General features: G+C 40.4%; 1 protein-coding gene across 1 annotated transcript in view; it reads right to left on the bottom strand.

Annotated features, from left to right (window-relative positions):
* The window catches only part of PRKG1 (protein kinase cGMP-dependent 1), a 1,486,994-nt gene extending 1,470,524 nt beyond the window's left edge, over positions 1–16,470 (bottom strand). Inside the window, exon 1 of the mRNA XM_066243386.1 lies at positions 15,726–16,470. Coding sequence (XP_066099483.1) covers positions 15,726–15,991 — 266 coding nt within the window. The 5' untranslated portion in view covers positions 15,992–16,470. The remainder of the gene's footprint in view (positions 1–15,725) is intronic.
* Positions 16,471–18,230: the final 1,760 nt, after the last annotated feature.

Raw genomic sequence — 18,230 nt, 5'->3', positions numbered from 1 at the left:
CCAACATGACCTGATTTGTATAGAATTCTAGGAGCTATCATTAAGCCAATAAGTAAATACAATAAACACAGTAGGATGCTAACAAGTATTGTAGAGTCACTCCTTTTCAGCTTAAAACAACTGGAAAACTCCAAATGGACAGAGAAGCTCTCTTGATATCAGCAATTTCCTACCTGTGTGCTGTGGCACCTAGTGTGCTGCAAGAATTTTTTTTTTTAATAATTTTATTTTTCTAATGGGGTGACATCAATAAATCAGGATACATATATTCAAAGATAACAAGTCCAGGTTATCTTGTCGTTCAATTATGTTGCATACCCACCACCCAAAGTCAGATTGTCCTCTGTCACCTTCTATCTTGTTTTCTTTGTGCCCCTCCCCACCCCCTTTCCCTCTCCCATTCCCCCCTCCCCCCCGTAACCACCACACTCTTATCAATGTCTCTTAGTTTCACTATTATGTCCCACCTACGTATGGAATAATACAGTTCCTGGTTTTTTCTGATTTACTTATTTCACTTCGTATCATGTTATCAAGATCCCACCATTTTGCTGTAAATGTTCCGATGTCATCATTTCTTATGGCTGAGTAGTATTCCATAGTGTATATGTGCCACATCTTCTTTATCCAGTCATCTATTGATGGGCTTTTTGGTTGTTTCCATGTCCTGGCCACTGTGAACAATGCTGCAATAAACATGGGGCTGCATGTGTCTTTACGTATCAATGTTTCTGAGTTTTTGGGGTATATACCCAGTAGAGGGATTGCTGGGTCATAAGGTAGTTCTATTTTCAGTTTTTTGAGGAACCACCATACTTTCTTCCATAATGGTTGTACTACTTTACATTCCCACCAACAGTGCATGAGGGTTCCTTTTTCTCCACAGCCTCTCCAACATTTGCTATTACCTGTCTTGCTAATAACAGCTAATCGAACAGGTGTGAGGTGGTATCTCATTGCCGTTTTGATTTGCATTTCTCTAATAGCTAAAGAAGATGAGCATCTTTTCATATATCTGTTGGCAATTTGTATTTCTTCCTGGGAAAAGTGTCTATTTTTAAAACATGAAGCACCTGACTATTCAGTCAGGGGCAGTGACCTCTTTTTCTTCAGATTATCAGATTTTTAAAAAATGACAACAGTAAACACAATAATAGCTTTTTGGTGTGAATGAATACAAATTATACCTATTTATTTTTCTCAGATATCAAAGAATATATTTTTGGTGTGCTGCAGAATTTTTGTAATTAACTTGTGTGTGCCATGAGATGAAAAATGTTGACAATCACTGCTCTATGTGAAGCTTTGCATAAACCCACAGGAAGGTTAACATTAGCTGCCTGCGGGAAGGGAGGTGGGGAAGAAGATCATAGGGAGAAATGATTTAACCGTTCACATCTTTTTATTGTCTGACAACCAGCATGCATCACTTTGGCAATTAAAGAAATCAAGGAAGTAGATATAGCCCAAGGAAAGATTAAAATCAGCAAATGTGAAACATAGTGCATGCTCTTAAATATCCAAAGGCATGCCCAGATTTTAACATGAGTACGTATGCAAAACTACAGAACAAAAAACTTTCCCGCTGGTTTCTTTACGTAATATCAAGAAACCCAGAAGTCCAGAACCTGTTTCATTTTGCATGGACATTCTCCATCGATGCCCTGAAGCCAGATGGTATGGCTAGGTAACTAGAAGATTTCAAGGCAGGATGCTTCAAACCCTGCCTCTATCCATGGGGATTTGCCTTGATAACAAACCAGGAAACCAGAGAAAATAAAAGATACTACTACTTATCTCTTGCTTCACTATGTCTAATGGAAACTAGATTTTCTTTTTTGGCCCTGCAGACAACAGAAAGCATAGCTTACTTTTGATTTACCCTTGATCCTATCTCATAATCACAGACTGGATAACATTTCTTTTTCCTAACCTAGTAAAAATATAAACTATTGCCCCCAAAAAAGTATTTTTATACACTGACAGCTTCAAATGAACATATCAACATATCACAAACTTTCAAAACACTGTTTACAATGGCAATTGGTCAAATAAGTTTGTAAATATGATGTATATGTTTGCTCGCTTATAGTTTGCATTGGGGGCTGGGCAACACCAGATATAGTGGACTGTCAGGTTGCAGGTCCCCTTCTTGATTGGGAAAGGCCATTGTCTTGCTAATGTTTACTGGGGGAGGGGGAGATTCTGCCCCCACCACCGAGAGGTGCAGAAGGATTTCTTTTTCCTCTTCTCCCTGATCCTTTGCCCTCCATGGGGAAAGCTGGTTTTCTGCTTTTCCCTTGGCTTTTCTTGTGGCTTGCCTGTTTTGGTGAGACACCAATAAACAGAATGGCTCACCATCCTCCGATTCTGCCATTTCTTTACCATCTGCCCAAATTTAATGAGAACCTGAATGTGAATGCCACAATGGCAGCAGCGACCCCTGGCCTTACAGCAATTCATGGTCATACAAATATTGATCAACTTATGACCTATGCAACGACCATACGACTTTACGACCACACTCGCTAGCCACAACTGCTTCACGTCTGGCAGTGCAAGCATTGCCCCGCTGGGCCTACGACAGTGCGGACCAGCTTCCAGCAGCACTACCATCTCTGCGTGCACCATTTCAACTGTTATCCCAGACTCGGTACAGCAATTTGTGTTTTGTGTCTTGGATATTTTTCATCAAACCCCTCCCAAGATGTCTACCAAGAGGAAATTGTCTGCAAATATTAAACCAATTGTACTGGTAATGCAGTGTTTTACTTAAACCTGATGAATGTAAAAATAAGAAACAAAATGGTGCAGAGATGATACAAATGGCATAAAATGAACAAAGAAAATTATGATATATAACAATAATGCAAGAAAATTATGATAAAATATGACCTAAAGATTTTTATAACATCCTTTCACAGTACTGTATATATAGCCTACTCAACTTACAACCAAATTGTGTTACGACCAGTCTGTCAAAACCAATCGTGGTCATAAGTCGAGCACTAGCTGTATAGGGTAACCAAATGTGCTGTTTTAATTTTTTTTCATTTCCTGTCTTGTTTATCTAGGCACCATCTAACACAATATCTGAGCAAAGAGACAAATTAAAGAGGCCAAGTAATTGTATTAATGCAGAACTGACTTCTTTTTACCCACAGTACAACTTCATTTTTGGCATTGACCATTGGTTACTAAGATGAAAATTAGAACATTTCTCTTCAGTGTTAAATCACAAATGATGCCATCAGCAAGATTACTTCACTTCTAGTCCCTTGGGGATTTCACATGAGGGGGTCACAGATGGAATGAAATAGCCTTTCACAAGAAGACTGAATGGCACTTTCCAAGGGAATATAGTTTCAAAAGCGTATAGCCCATTAGATATGACCCACAATTTATACCCTAAAATTGTAGAAAGGCAATAGATATTTACAGCATCCCCCAAAACACTCTGCTCTACTTTTAAAAATATTTAGACGTATGTAAATAATCATATTACTAGATTAAAATTTTTTCTAAGGAGGACCTCAGACTACAACAGACCATGTTAAGATTTACTTAATTATGTTTCAGGGTCACATAATTGTAAAAGAGATCAAACAACCTATTAGAAGCTATTAGAAATTTCTTCGAATAGCTGATTTAACTTTTTCTTATAATAATAGACTCTTAGTTCTTAATGTGGGGAGGTGGAGTGAGTAGGAAGCCATTTCCATTATTATTCTCTGACCTGATACATTTTTTTTTTTACTACTCTTCATTTTCCATTATTTCTCTCTGCCAAATATGAGTTCAAAGGTTTTCTCACAGGGGTTTTAGGAATTTCCCTTGCACTAAGATCAATGTTCAAAGAACCCACTATACAAAGTACACTATTCGTTTCTCTTAAAGAACACAACACTTTGGCTTTTTAAACACATGCCTCAGTGGTGGAATTCAAATAATTTAACTACTCGTTCTGTCCTAATGACCATTGTAAGTAAAAAAACAACAATGATATACCAAAGATAATTCAGTATTTTATGCATGAAATACATAAATAAGAATAAAAAAGGCACACAAAACTAGATGTTATAAGAAAGCGTTTCAAAATATTAATAAAAATATTAAATAATATCTAAAAAAACAATAAAATTGTTATTTAAGATATTTCTACATATATTGCTTCTTGATTGGCGTCCTCACTTGAAATTTTATTCACCTATGGGTGCAGATGAACATTAAAAAAGAGTAAGGATGTAAATTTGTGATTTCCACATTGGGCGGCTGCCCAGGCGCCCACCTTAGAGAGAAGTCTGATTACAAGTACCATTTTAACAAGCGGTTCACTGAACTCAACAAAAAATTACATATCGGTTCCACCGAACTGGTCAATGCAAACCAGCTGAATCCCACCACTGATATTCCTCCAAATTACTACTAATTGGGAAAATAATATACCATATGTATTCAATGATACACTTTCCAAACACTTTAATCCTAATAGTAAGAAAGTTATGTTTGAGAATAGACTTTAAAATTCAACTGCAGGCCATTTTAAACTAGTTGTATAGTTGTTAAATATTATGCTCCTGCTGCCATCTTGTGGTAATTACTGAAATCTCCATCTTTCTCCCTCTCCCTCTTCCTCCATCCCTTTTGACCCCATATCTTTTGTAGGGTACCAAAATATATTAAAACTTAAGAACTTCCTCTTTTAACTAACTAGAAAGACAAATTTCACTACGGTGTGGAAGAAAAATGTATTGCAGCAAATTCCTTCTCCTGCCTGTAAAATAATCCCACTTCTTATATTTTTCTTAGTTATATACAAAGCTATTTTTTTACATTAAAACAAAAACAAAACTCTGTCATTGTTTAGATTAATCTAGTGCATTTCTTCAAGCAAAAAGAATAAAAATTGGTAAAATATATTTGTATTTTATGAAAGATTTCCCTTCCGGCCCTGGCCAGTTGGCTCAGTGGATAGAGCATCTGCCTGGCGTGTGGACATCTCAGGTCCAATCCCCAGTCAGGGCACACAGGAGAAGCAACCATCTGCTTCTTTTTCCCTCCCTCACCCCCCTCTCTCGTCTCCTCCCACAGCCAGTGGCTCAGTTGATCTGAGTGTCTATCTTAGGCACTGAAGATAGCTCAGTTGATTCAAGCATGGGCCCCAGATGGGCAGAACATCAGCCCCAGACAGGGGTTGCTGGGTGAATCCCAGTTGAGGTGCATGCAGAAGTCTGTCTCTATCCCTCTTCTTCCCACTTCAGAAAAAAAAAAAAAGATTTCCCCTTCCAAACTTTTTCCAAATTGTGTTTTTAAAGAGAAAGAAAAACAAAAGCATCGTGTATTTCTGGCTATAAAATGCCACACTATTGCCCTTCAGAGCCATAGGCATTGGCTCTCAGGATCTAAGGAAGAGCCCTGGGGAAGAGATGAGACCCTCTCTAGGAAGAGAGCTTCCCAGCACCCCGAGGCTAGATGGAGACAAGCTGCCCAGCACCCCTTTATTATGTCCTGGCTCTCCTGCTTCCCTGTGAACCCTGCTGTGGCACAGCAAAGAAATCCATACATCTGGAGGGAAACTGAATGTTCTTCTGATGATATATTAAAATTATTCACTCTTAGCTAGACTGATGTATCATGAGAGGAAGAGCATATTGTAGAAAAGCCACCACTGTCATCTAACTCTACGACCCTACTTCAACTCCTGAGAAGTGGACAGAGCCCTCCAAGGAGTCTCCTGACAATAGACACAGAGAGAACTCAGTTAGCCAGAGGCTTACAAAACAGGGTAGGAGTGAGCAAGAAAACAAACATGAAAATAGTTTGTTTCACTCTTTGTTGAAAATGATTTGAAAACAATTTTCCTCATCCTTATCTATGCACACATATCTATGTGATACACATCTGTACTTTATACTTTTTTTCCTTAAAACTTAGGCTTATTCTAAGAAATAATAGCCACACAGCATGGATTTGATGTGATAGTAACATATTTTCCTCTAACACTTACTAAAATTCTTTGTGTGTGTGTGTGTGTGTGACAGAGACAGAGAGAGGGACAGATAAGGACGGACAGACAGGAAGGCAGAGAGATGAGAAGCATCAATCATTAGTTTTTTGTTGTGGTACCCTAGTTGTTCATTGATTGCTTTCTAATATGTGCCTTGACCAGGGGGCTACAGCAGACCGAATGACCCCTAGCTCAAGCCAGTGACCTTGGGTTCAAGCTGGTGAGCCTTGTTCAAACCACATGAGCCTGCACTCAAGCTGTCGACCTCGGGGGGTTTTTAAACCTGGGTCCTCCGCATCCCAATCCGATGCTCTATCCACTGCGCCACCACCCGGTCAGGCTAAAATTCTTAACTGTTACTATAAATAAACTCACTTGTGTACCATCTAGCAGCACCCCTGAGATCACTAATAACATGAACATCACATTACGGGAAATGTTCTGAAAGCACGCACTGAGTCGAGTGTGGAGCATCTAAAAACTGTTATTTATTAAGTACGTCACTTTAAGAGTCATAGGGTCAAGATTTTGATTACTTTAGACCCACAGTTCAGATCAGACATTCTCATACATTTTTCCTGCGGTGACTCACAAGACGGATGATGTTCTCATGTACAACATGCTTTTGTAAAAGGACGAGACCGTCTGTGGATTATGTGCAATTTCCTGCCATATATTTGTAATCCCACCAGTCAAGAAAGCCAACTGGAATGCGAGTAAGAAGCTATCCCCAGGGAGATGCTTGTGAATGCACTCAACCTTATTTTCTAAGAAACAAATAATTCATGAATTTTGATCTTTAAACTATTATTTATTCATCTGAACATCACAACTAATCAAACACACACCACTGTGTGTCACAACATCATAGCTAAAATCTGTCAGAGTAAGACATAGGATGTTGTACTGGATGTTTTAGAATGATCTTATACTCTGAGAGGCGATTAAATGGAATATGAACTGATTTTATTTTCCAAAAGGTTCATTTCTTTGTCTGTTTTTAATACATTCTAGATAAGTGCTGCTGTTACCTTTCCTCTGAAAATTAGCTTGTGTGAAAAGTACGGAAAGCTGAGGCAGTTATTTGGTTGGAATTTTTACTGTAAACAGACCTGGTTTCTACCCAGGAGTTTACAAGCTAAGACATATAAAAAAAAATCTGTATTGAAAAATTTTAGTATATGTAGCTAAGTTCCTTGGTGACCGTGTGATGCATGAAATTACCATTATCCACACCATGAGGGAACTGAGAGGCATCAAAAAATATTAACATTTACCCAAAGGCTTTAAATTTGCTCATCAGACAATAACTGTATCATGTAGTTGGACAAACAGACCTACAAATATTTGTAAAATGCAAACATTCAAGTATTTTTAAGATCCCTATAAAGTTTATCGGCAGCATTTTTGCAGCAGTAGAGGTCAGAATGCTCAAATAAAGATACCTCTGAGGATTTAAAACACATTCTGATGCGCTCTCTAAATTGGACTAGAAAATAGGAACAGTTTGAATTAGCAACAAGTCTAACTAAGAGAATAATTTAAGAATGCAGTTGTATAACCTTTATCACAAGCAAAACCTTCAAACTAAGTCCTAATAAGGAAATTACAGCAAATGTCTTATTGGATTTGCCTTAATAAACACTCATAAAATCAGCACATTTATATTATCACCTCGCACATCAAAGTACTATCAATGTGTTCGTATACAAAAAACTCCCAGTATCAACATAGTAATGATTTAGGACCAATTTCCAAGAATATGTCAAATCAATATGCACTTTTAAAGGTTAAACAAGTAGTCAACATACTGGGCAAGACAAATTACAGAAAGAGTTTTTAGCACCCTGGCTGGTTGGTTCAGTGGTAGAGCATCGGCCCATCATGTGGATGTCCCAGGTTCAACTCCTGGTCAGGGCAAACAGGAGAGACGAACATCTGTTTCTCCATCTCTCCCCCTCCCCCTTCTCTTTCTTCTCTCTCACCCCGTCCCACAGCCAGTGGCTCTATTGGTCGGAGCTAGTTGGCCCCAGGTGCTGAGGATGGCCCTGTGGACTCTGCCTCTAGTGCTAAGGATAGTTTGTTTGCCGAGCAATGGAGCAACAGTCCCAGATAGGCAGAGCATCACTTAGGGGGCTTGCCAAATGGATCTGGGCGTATGCAGGAGTCTCTCTCTGATTCCCCACCTCTCAATTTAAAAAAAAAAAAAAGTATTTTTAAATTTTCTGGTCAATTTAAACTTTATATGGATTGAATTTAAAACCACATTATTTTCTAAGATACTATAGGTTTCTATTATATTGCTACATAAGAAACAATATGAAAATGTTTAAAATAAAAGCAATATAATGTATACAGAAGTTTGAGATCCACTGATAATGTTTATTGAGTAGTTCAGAGTAAGGTTAAAAAAGGGAAACTATTACTTAAGAACAACAATAAATAAAATAATGAGATTAGTTCTACTATCCGTCTTTATATATTAAAATAAATCTATTTCAAGATATATTTCTGGAAATATCCATTTTTCATTGAACAAATATTTTAAATCATTGTATATTTTCAGTATAAACAATTAGTATTTGTAAAACTTTAGGAAATTTAAATGATGTATCTGAAACATCTAGAGACATGAATGCCTTTTGAAGGTTAGAGTAATATCATGAGCAAGAACTCTGTTTGCTGTTATTTGTTGTTTGCAAGAGAATTTGGTTTGGCAGGAGTTACAGATGTCCAGCTAGAACAGAGGAACACAGGAACCCAAAAGAGAGACACACATCTAGGCAGATCAAAAACCAAAGCAAATGAGGTAAAAAAATGATCACTGGGTAAAAATAGAAGGTTGTACCTCAACAAGGAGAAGCAAAGAGCGGTTCCAGTGCCAGGACCCTGTTCTGAGAGTCAGTGTGCCCAATACCAAGCGTAAGCATTTGACAAACTGCAAGATGCCACAATCTACTTTATAATAATAGTGCAAGAAGTAAGTCCTGCTTTCTACAAGAAACTGATTTGGGCTAACCTGGAGGAGTTTCAGAAAATAACTACTATAAAAATATATATAGGCCCTGGCCGGTTGGCTCAGCGGTAGAGCGTTGGCCTGGCATGCGGGGGACCTGGGTTCAATACCCGGCCAGGGCACATAGGAGAAGCGCCCATTTGCTTCTCCACCACACCCCCGCCTCCTTCCTCTCTGTCTCTCTCTTCCCCTCCCGCAGCCAAAGCGGGAGTCTGCCTGACTGTCTCTCCCCATTTCCAGCTTCAGAAAAAAAAAAAAAAAATATATATATATATATATATATAAAACTGTAAAATAAATAAAGTAGCAATTTGTATGCATATATATGTGTTTACATATATGTTCCTACACATACATGCATATACATTATCCATATAGATAAGCAGATTAATAACAAGTAGAGCCCCCTTTCTCTTCGGAACTCCACAGCAGAGCACACCCACAAAGCTAGGCCCGGTATTGCTTTTTGACAATTTCCAAACATCTGAGCTTTCACTTTTGTGAAACAGATACCCCATCCTTGGTTTATCTCAGGGGTCAGAGTAATTTCCAAGAGCTACAAGAATCCTAGATAACATTGAATCCTAAACCCTGATAACAAATTGTCAATGTCAAATGAAAATAATTATTCATACTGTAAGTAACTGTGAAATCACCTGAAAATCTTATCAACATAAAAGTTTGAATGCGTACTCAGCATCTCCTACACAGTATGATAAAAGGCATTTTAATTAGGAAAGAGGGAAAAGATGCGACACCTTTTGTTTTCTCAGGTCTGTTACAAAAAGATGAAGGGATTAAGCAAAGAAAAATAAATCTTCTACCTACAGACAATAGTGTGGGGGTTGCAGGAGGGAAAGAAGTGTGAGGAGGGGTGGAGGAAGGTAGAGGTGGATAGATGGTGACGGGGGACTCTTCACATGGGGTGGTGAACACATAATGCAATATATAGACAATGTATTGTAGAACTGTACACCTGAAACCTGTATAATTTTATTAACCAATGTCACCCCAATATACTCAATAATATTTTTTCAAAAATCGTGTCATAAGAGTCAAATTTCTAATGAGCCCATGATTAAATTATAAACAATCACTCTAAACTTTCAATCAATGTCTCAGACAGACTAAGAACTTCCGCTGAACTACAAATTCATTTGAAAAATGTACAGTATCTGATTTCAGAACTAGAAAAAAACCCCAGAGCAAAGTAAGTCTTAAATAATAAGTATAAATAGATGGTAAATTAAAGACATAGATTCACCAATTCTGGAACTGATATAAAATTATGAAACCTAAATAATTTTTCCATTTCTGAGGTTCTTTAAAAGGTGATTCAGTAATTATTTGCTCAGTTTTACCATCACTAAAAGCAGGTACTAACCACCTCTATATAGTTTTGACTGAAAGTTGATGAGATGTGTATATGTTCAGAACCTATCATCTTTAAGTTGCGTGCGGTGAACATGTGGTGAGACACAAGGCTTTCAACAAGCCATCCTACCTAAAAATTCTCCCCTCTCCTCAACCCATCTTCCCTTAAAAACTCTTGTCATACATATTATCCACCTGAGTGTACTAAATGAATATCCTCTCCCAGAAGTTCCTGTTAAAACATCATTCTGTTAGTAGAGAAAGGATAACTTGGTTAATATGTTAATATATTGTGTATTAGTAATAACTTCTTTTTGATTATAGGATTGGTAAGGATGAAGGTATTAGCATGAGGGGTCTGTAAGGCAAAAGGGTACAGTGAGTGGTACCCAAAAGAGGCAACCAAGACCATTTTCACAACTGTATTATTCATAAGCTTTGGCTATGACATGACCCTGAGCTGGAGAAGTTGGGTTAGCAGGAGGTAGATGGCACGTTTGGTGGATGACAATCCCAAGAGCAGAACAGAAATTGCAGCCTGGAACAGCACACCCAAGGTGTATGTTGTCGGATACAAGAGCTCATTGGTCACTTGTTCAGGAAGTCATTTTTGCACTAGCTCTAAGAGTTTGTTTTATCTTATTTTAACTTGGGACAGATTCATTTCTTCCTATGGAAAAGATTCACCAGTTACTAAGATGGAACTAGCTTAATTCCAAGGCTAGGTAGTGCAGCAGTTTAGAACCTGGCTTCTAAAAAATGCAGTATCTGGGTTTGAAACTTACAGCATTTGTTAACTGTAAGATCTTAGGCAAGTGATAATTTATTCAAGCCTCATATTTCTCTTGTTAAAAGCATATGTTAGTTAGGATTGTTGTGAAAAATACAATGTGCTACTACTGTAGGTAAAGAGTTTAGAATTGTGCTAAAATTGCTAAGATGAGCTATCTTTATTATTATTGTCATTGCTTTGTGTATTTTTATATGAACAATCAATGAACTGAGCACAGAATTCAGCTAGTACCCACTCATTTCATTGAAGTTACTTATATCAAAATTAGGCCAAATCCTTTGATTTAGTCTACAGGATAACCAGACCTGAATCAAATCAGAAATGCAAAAGGCAATGAGTTTTCTGGGACATCCATCCCAAGGCGTTCACATCCCAGTAGAAGGAGGTTCAAATTCCAAATAATGAACTTCCATCATCAAGAATCAAGGGATTTGTGATGAAAATAGCTAAAAATGGCTTTGAAATACAATCTATTATTCTTGCAACAGATTAATTTTGATTCCAGTCTTTGCTTAAGCTAATTTAAAAACAACAACAACAACCATGTGCTAAGTGGGCAATCAAGATATGGAATTTATGTGTGTATAAAAAAACTAAGGGAAAGAGTTAAAATAGTAAGTAATTCTTAACGAGGAGTACATGCATGCAGGGCATCAAGAGTTTTCCAAAAAAAAAAAAACACAAACAAACAAAAAAAAACCTCACGTAAAATACTTGGAGTTATTTGGCAAAAAGTAATGATATAAATTTTAAAATATTATCATCTTCCAAAACAGCTTACAGTTTTTCATGATAATCAATTGATCCCTAGTGGGCATTTCCAAAGAAACTGAAAATGAGCCCTGCAATAAATCGGATGTTTTCTTTTTAAACATGATCATCATATGGTATACTTGATACTTATGCTAAGAGCTCAGATCTTCCCTTTCCCTGGTATAATTTTCATCTCAGCATTCCTTAGATACTTAGGTCATCCTTAATGGATATTGTGCCTTCTACCCTCTATGGACACACATAACCTGGTTAATTGTACTGACTTGATTACAAAAGACAGTGAATTTTCTCATTTCTCTCCACGGCAATAAATGATTAGGATATTTTTGTCCCCTATTATGTGTATATTTTAGATCACAATAATTTTCTAACACAATGATTATAGGCAAAAATGTATTATTCTGCCCATCAAATTTAATTCTTTTTTTTTTTTTTTGGAAGCTGGAAACGGGGAGAGACAGTCAGACAGACTCCCGCATGCGCCCGACTGGGATCCACGCGGCACGCCCACCAGGGGCGATGCTCTGCCCACCAGGAGGCGATGCTCTGCCCCTCCGGGGCGTCGCTCTTTTGTGACCAGAGCCACTCTAGCACCTGGGGCAGAGGCAAATTTAATTCTTATACTTTGAAAATACATTTAAAAACTGGAGGCCCTGGCCAAGTGTCTCAGTGATAGAGCGTCATCCCAGCACACCAAGGTTGCAGATTCGATCCCCAGACCTGCACGAGAAGCAACCAATGAGTGCACAGCTAAAATGGAACTAAGTGGAACAATGAGTTGACGCTTCTCTCTCTCCCTCAAATCAATGGAAAAATTAAAAACAACAACAACAACAAGTAGGTGTCCTAGTAGATTTTGAAATGAACCTGTAGCATGAATAGCTATCATGTAAATCATATAGCAACGACAACTGAACATTGGTTTTGCAATAAAGCAGCCTCTTTCAGCCTGGGTATGCCCATCGCAATGGCATAGCTTTTAACAAAGGATGCACAAAGTCGTGGGATATCTACTCCCCAAGTCTAAATTTCTAAAAAATTTAAAAAACATACCTTTATTTTGAAAGCATTTTATCTGCTGTTAACTGCTGTACCTCAGAAAACACTTTTTAAATTATTTTCTTTCTTGGCCAAAATAAGGGGTCTTGCCAAGGATCCTTCAGTTAGTACTTCCTCTTTAGGTGTTAAAATGAGTACCTAATTCCAAGGGTTACTATCCCTAGATAGTGTACGTGTCACAATTCTTTACACTCTAATGACTCCGCTTGCAGGAAATACGCAGCACACTACCATTTCAAAGTATAAGACTAAGTGCTGAGTGGGAAGAAGTTCACCCTCGTCCCAGCCTAAATCGGCACTGAGAGGAAGGAAGGAAAGCGCTGCAGCTACTGGCTTCAGACGCAAGCACGGGCCTGAGCTCCACATGCACACTCATCATCAGGATGAATGTTCTTACCCCTCACATGACAATGATGGGGGAGTGGGAGAAAGGGACTGAAAAAGGAGGACAGGACAATGTGTACATATGAAAGATTATCCATTTCCTCCCTGTACATCAAAAAACTCCTCTCATTCCTAGAATTTCTTGTCCAGGACAATTAAAATGCCTCTTTGAGAGCTAGCTCCTGAATGAGAATGAATTCCAGGAGGGTTTCCTCCTGCCCTCTCCAGACCTCGATGACATCTCTATGCTGTGCAGGGATGCTGGTTACTCCTTGAGGGGCACAGCCTGGACACAGAGATTTAAATTTCAAAAATGTGATAAAGCCCCAGCCCGTCAGCTCTGGGAGGCCAGCAGCTGCTGGGTGACCCGCTGGTGAAGTGGCTTCTTAAGGAGGTGGGCAGATTGATTCCAGCTGCTGTGCTGGGGCAGGGCAGCGGCCATGGAATGCGCAGAGCAGAGCAGCAGAGCAAAGAAGCTGCAGCAGCTCCAACCAAGGGCAAGGCCGAATAATAGTTCTGTTTGCAGTCTTGACCTCAAGAAGGAAGGATACCATTCATTCATCTGATAGGGTCTTCCAAGGCAGGCTGGCCAAAAGGTGGCATGTGGGTAGTGTCATTTTATTGTGGAGTGTCATTCAGGAAATCTGAAAGCTGTCCCCTGAGACGTCTGTTTAGAAGGGGCCCACAGTTCCTAAGAGTTCCTAAGGCAATCCCTTCAGCCTGATTTCTATTTTTCTCCCTCACCCACTCCCTGCTCCAGGCCCTCTTCTAATAGCTTTTACCAATGCCCATTCTCGAATCTCTTCTCCGCTCTCCACTTCTCCCACAAAACTGTCATCAATGCACAAGAGAAACAGATCAGGAGGGATGCATTGGAAGAGTGGGGGACATTGAGAATTCTGGATTGGATGGAGACCCAACAAGAAGACATGCTCTTTAGAAGTGCTTGCCTCAAAGTCAGAGAGTTAAGGAAAAGGGACTAATTTAGGGGTCCCCTGAGCCCCAAACCCAGACACCAAGTGATCTAAGAAGAGGGAAGGGGTAAGAGGTAGGGGGGCATGAAGGCACGACTAATGGAATATTCAATATCCTGCAAAATGCACTTTGGGCCATGCACTTCCAGAGACTAAAAGCCAGTAATGGGCTTTGGAGTCTGCACTTCCTCTCCCTAATGTCCAAAGGCGCTTTAATGCTGCAGCCAATCGATCAGCCTTCTCCGGTGTAGGCGAGTGGAGTGCAAAAGCTTCCTACTTGTGGCCAAAATCGCCCAGCCTCCTCTGCACACCACGAACAAGCGACACATAACTTTGAACTGGCAGCATTTGGCTCCTCAAGTTCCCAATGGGAGGAAAGTAAGGAGCCTAAGGCATCCGGAGAAATAGCCCCACCTCCCTCTTCATACTATCTTTTTCAGGGAGAGAGGCAAAACGAAGACAAACCGGGAAGGCACATTATCCAGCCTGGGACGAGGCTGACCAGTGGCCCCAAACCTGCTTCAGGTGCAAGGTCACCAAGCCGCGTTCAAACCCAGGCCAGCTGGACTAAGGTATGGCACTTCTGGAAGGAACGCAAAGCAAATGAACATCCGAAAAGTGGGGTTTCTTTGCAGTTTCTCGCTGACATCACAGTTGACAGGAAAGTGACCCTGTGAATAAACCTCCCCGCCCCCACCCCATCCCGGAGACCAGATCCCTGAAGGGGAGAAGAGTCACTGTCCTGCCTTCCATTTCCCCTGCCCTTGCGCCCTCTGTGAAGGGCTTGGGCTCTGGGCAAGTTCAGTCCCTACATTGAACCTGATCCTGTCCAGCCTTCTGTTGCCCCTCCCCAGGAGGCTCCGGCAGCCCCACTGAGCATGCCCCATGGCCTAGGTCTCCGAGTGGCCTCTGGGGAGCTCTCCAGGCCCCAGGACGGGCAGGGTTCTGTCCCAGGATGGCAGCCCCCACAGGAGCGCGCAAAGGAAAGACAGCATTGACTGGAGCTGGGTGCCGAGTGACCAAGTTAGCGGGCGCGAACAAACTTTCCGTGGTCCTTCTCCCCACCCCCACGCCACTGGGGCGCGTCTCCTGGAGGAGCTCGCCTTTCCCAGCCCGGCAGAGTCAAGCACAGCACGTGATGGGCAGAAATAAAAATAAACACTTCCCATTCCCGGGCCGCCGGGGCCACCCCCACTGCTAACGCAGAGAGCAGAGCCCTGTGCCGACGAGACCCCACCACCGCAGTCCGGTCCCCAGCCCCGAGCCTCCGCCTGGGTCCGGCATCCGGGCCCACCCACCCGCACTGGTGGCCTTTGCTCTGGCCCGCCGCACCCTGGTGCCTACCTTTCGGATTTGGTGAACTTCCGGAATGCCTGTCGGAGGTCGTGGAAGGACCTGTACGTCTGTGGCTCAGCTGAGATCCCCTGTGCCCGGGTGGTCCGAGGGCCGATGTGGGTCGAAGGCACCGGCAGCACCGACTGGCATTTGTGGAGCTTCCTCTTCAGCTCCTGGATTTCCTCCTCCTTTTCTGACAGCCGCTTCTCCAGCTCTTTGATCCTCTCCTCCTTGAGCATGAGAATCTTGGCAAAGTCTTCCTCCAGCTCGCTCATTTTTTTTTTTCCCTGAGCCCCTCCACAAAACTTTTTCTCGGGCGGTAGCAGTGGCTGAGACGACAACCGGGCGAGGCGAGCGCAGAGTAAGTGAGTGAATGGGGCGCTAAGTACTAGCGCGCAGCAGAGTGCTGTCCCTAATGCAGCGCCAGGAGCCGCTTTCTTCGATCCACTTCTGCTGAATGGACTAAACGCACCAAGGGGAGGATGAGAAGTCTAAAAGCAATGGAGAGGACAGGCAGAGTGCTAATCCCCAGCCTCCCTGGGGAATAGATGATTATCTCTCATTGAGAAACCAATTACAGCTGCCCTTTCTCCCCAGAGACCCCCTCCTTCGTCCCCTTTTCCCAATCACTCCCTGAGAACACCACGCGCGCCACCTCACCGAGAGCCTGGTTTCTAGCTGGGATGGTTGGACCAGAGAGCCTGGTCTCACCCCATCACACAATAATCACTCTTCCATGCTATATGGTACCAAAGAAAAGGGGTGGGATGGGGGTGGGGGGGAGCTTTATGCCACTTGATCCTTGAAATAGCAACAATTACCATGTGATCTGACAGATGACGCAGTGCTTGTAACTGGAGCCTAAGGAGTGTGAGTGTGTGTGTGTGTGTGTGTGTGTGTGTGTGTGTGTGTTCATAAATATTAAACTGCCTTTAGACAATAACCTGCATAAATCTATCTTTGTTTTCACCTTTTTCTTCTCTTCTGCTCCGGATAATAATGCAGGGTATGTGCATGTGTTTCTTACTGTGAAGTCTTGTGGTTATGACCCCAGGATTGTTTTTTGTTCATTTGTTTGTTTGTTATTTTAGGTTGTTGTTTTTTTTTAGTGTAAAATTTTACTGGAAATAGTGAACTCAAATTGTTGGTGGGCAAGTTGGATGAAATACGTATGATAAACAGCCAATGTTTACAAGAAAAGAGAAAAGCCATGCGTTAGTTGTAAGTTTCTTAGAGTCTGAGTTTTATTTCATCTGTTACAGTTAAAAGTTGTCCATAGAGCATCCCCATTACGTCACAGCATCGCTATGGCTGTGAAGTGGAGGCTGCCAGTGCTAAACTGCTGGCTCACCCTTCCAGCTCCAAATTTGCAGGGCAATTCTGTCTGTAATCCAGATCTCTCCCTCACTTGCACATCCATCACCTTACCCTATGCTAATGAGGTTTCTCTATCTATTTGAGCCTGAGTATTTGAGAATTCCTATGCTTTCTATTTTTAATGTGTATATATCATAGGGGGCATTTTTCATAAAATAAATCACTGTTTAAGAGTTTGGGTATAACTAAAGTCACCAGTTCAAAACCCTGGGTTTGCCTGGTCAAGACACATATGGGAGTTGATGCTTCCTGCTCCTCTTCCCCTTTTCTCTCTCTCGTTCTTTCTCTCTCTCTCTCTTCTCTCTCTCTACTCCCTAAAAATGAATAAATAAAAAAAGTTAAAGAAAAAGAGTTTGGGTATGTGAAAAGAGCAATTCTTCAGGTAATGATCAACAAATTAGCAAATTTTTTAAAGAAAAAAAAGAATAGATCCAAGCTAAGGTACCAAATGATTCTCACCTAAATAGCAACTTTCCTTCAAAAGACAGATCAATATATAATCACTAGCTACATTTTTAAAAAATCTTTCTACCTTGTCTGAAGCACTTCAGTAAAGCAAAAGCAGGTATATACTTTGGTTTCTAAATAAATCCTAAATATATATTCTATTCTGGGGTTTTCTTTATTATTTACTGTTAGTTCTAGTCATCTGATTATTTTAAATTAAAAACATTTCAAACCACATCTGAATTTCTTAATCACACCAGATGCTAAGGACTGGCTTTGTCTATTCATATTTGAGAAAGGGCTCTCTGTCTTGTTACTGTGCTGTTGCTTCTATGAACAACTTAATCTGCTATAATCCTTTTAGAAACACTCAAATTAATTGACATTTAAAAATAATACATTAGAAAGACACTTTTATTACACTCAATAATCTAGGCATAGGTTCAACTTTATTTATGGAAGATATAAATAGATTTTAAATGACACGTAGGTTTTTCAAGTCTTACACTATCTTAAATGAAGATATTATTCACATATATTTCTCATGCTTATTAAAAAAGGTAGCATTTAGACCAACATTTCATACCCACATACACACACACATACAATACACACACACACCCTACCTCAAAACCCTAAATGTATCTATGTCTTATAAAATTAATCTTATTTTTTAATAAGTCAGTTTTA

Source organism: Saccopteryx bilineata, chromosome 9, assembly GCF_036850765.1.
Source record: "Saccopteryx bilineata isolate mSacBil1 chromosome 9, mSacBil1_pri_phased_curated, whole genome shotgun sequence".
NCBI classification, from domain to species: Eukaryota; Metazoa; Chordata; class Mammalia; order Chiroptera; family Emballonuridae; genus Saccopteryx; species Saccopteryx bilineata.
The sequence above is the reverse complement of the archived record's forward strand: the minus strand, read 5'-3'. Positions and strand labels throughout refer to the sequence as shown.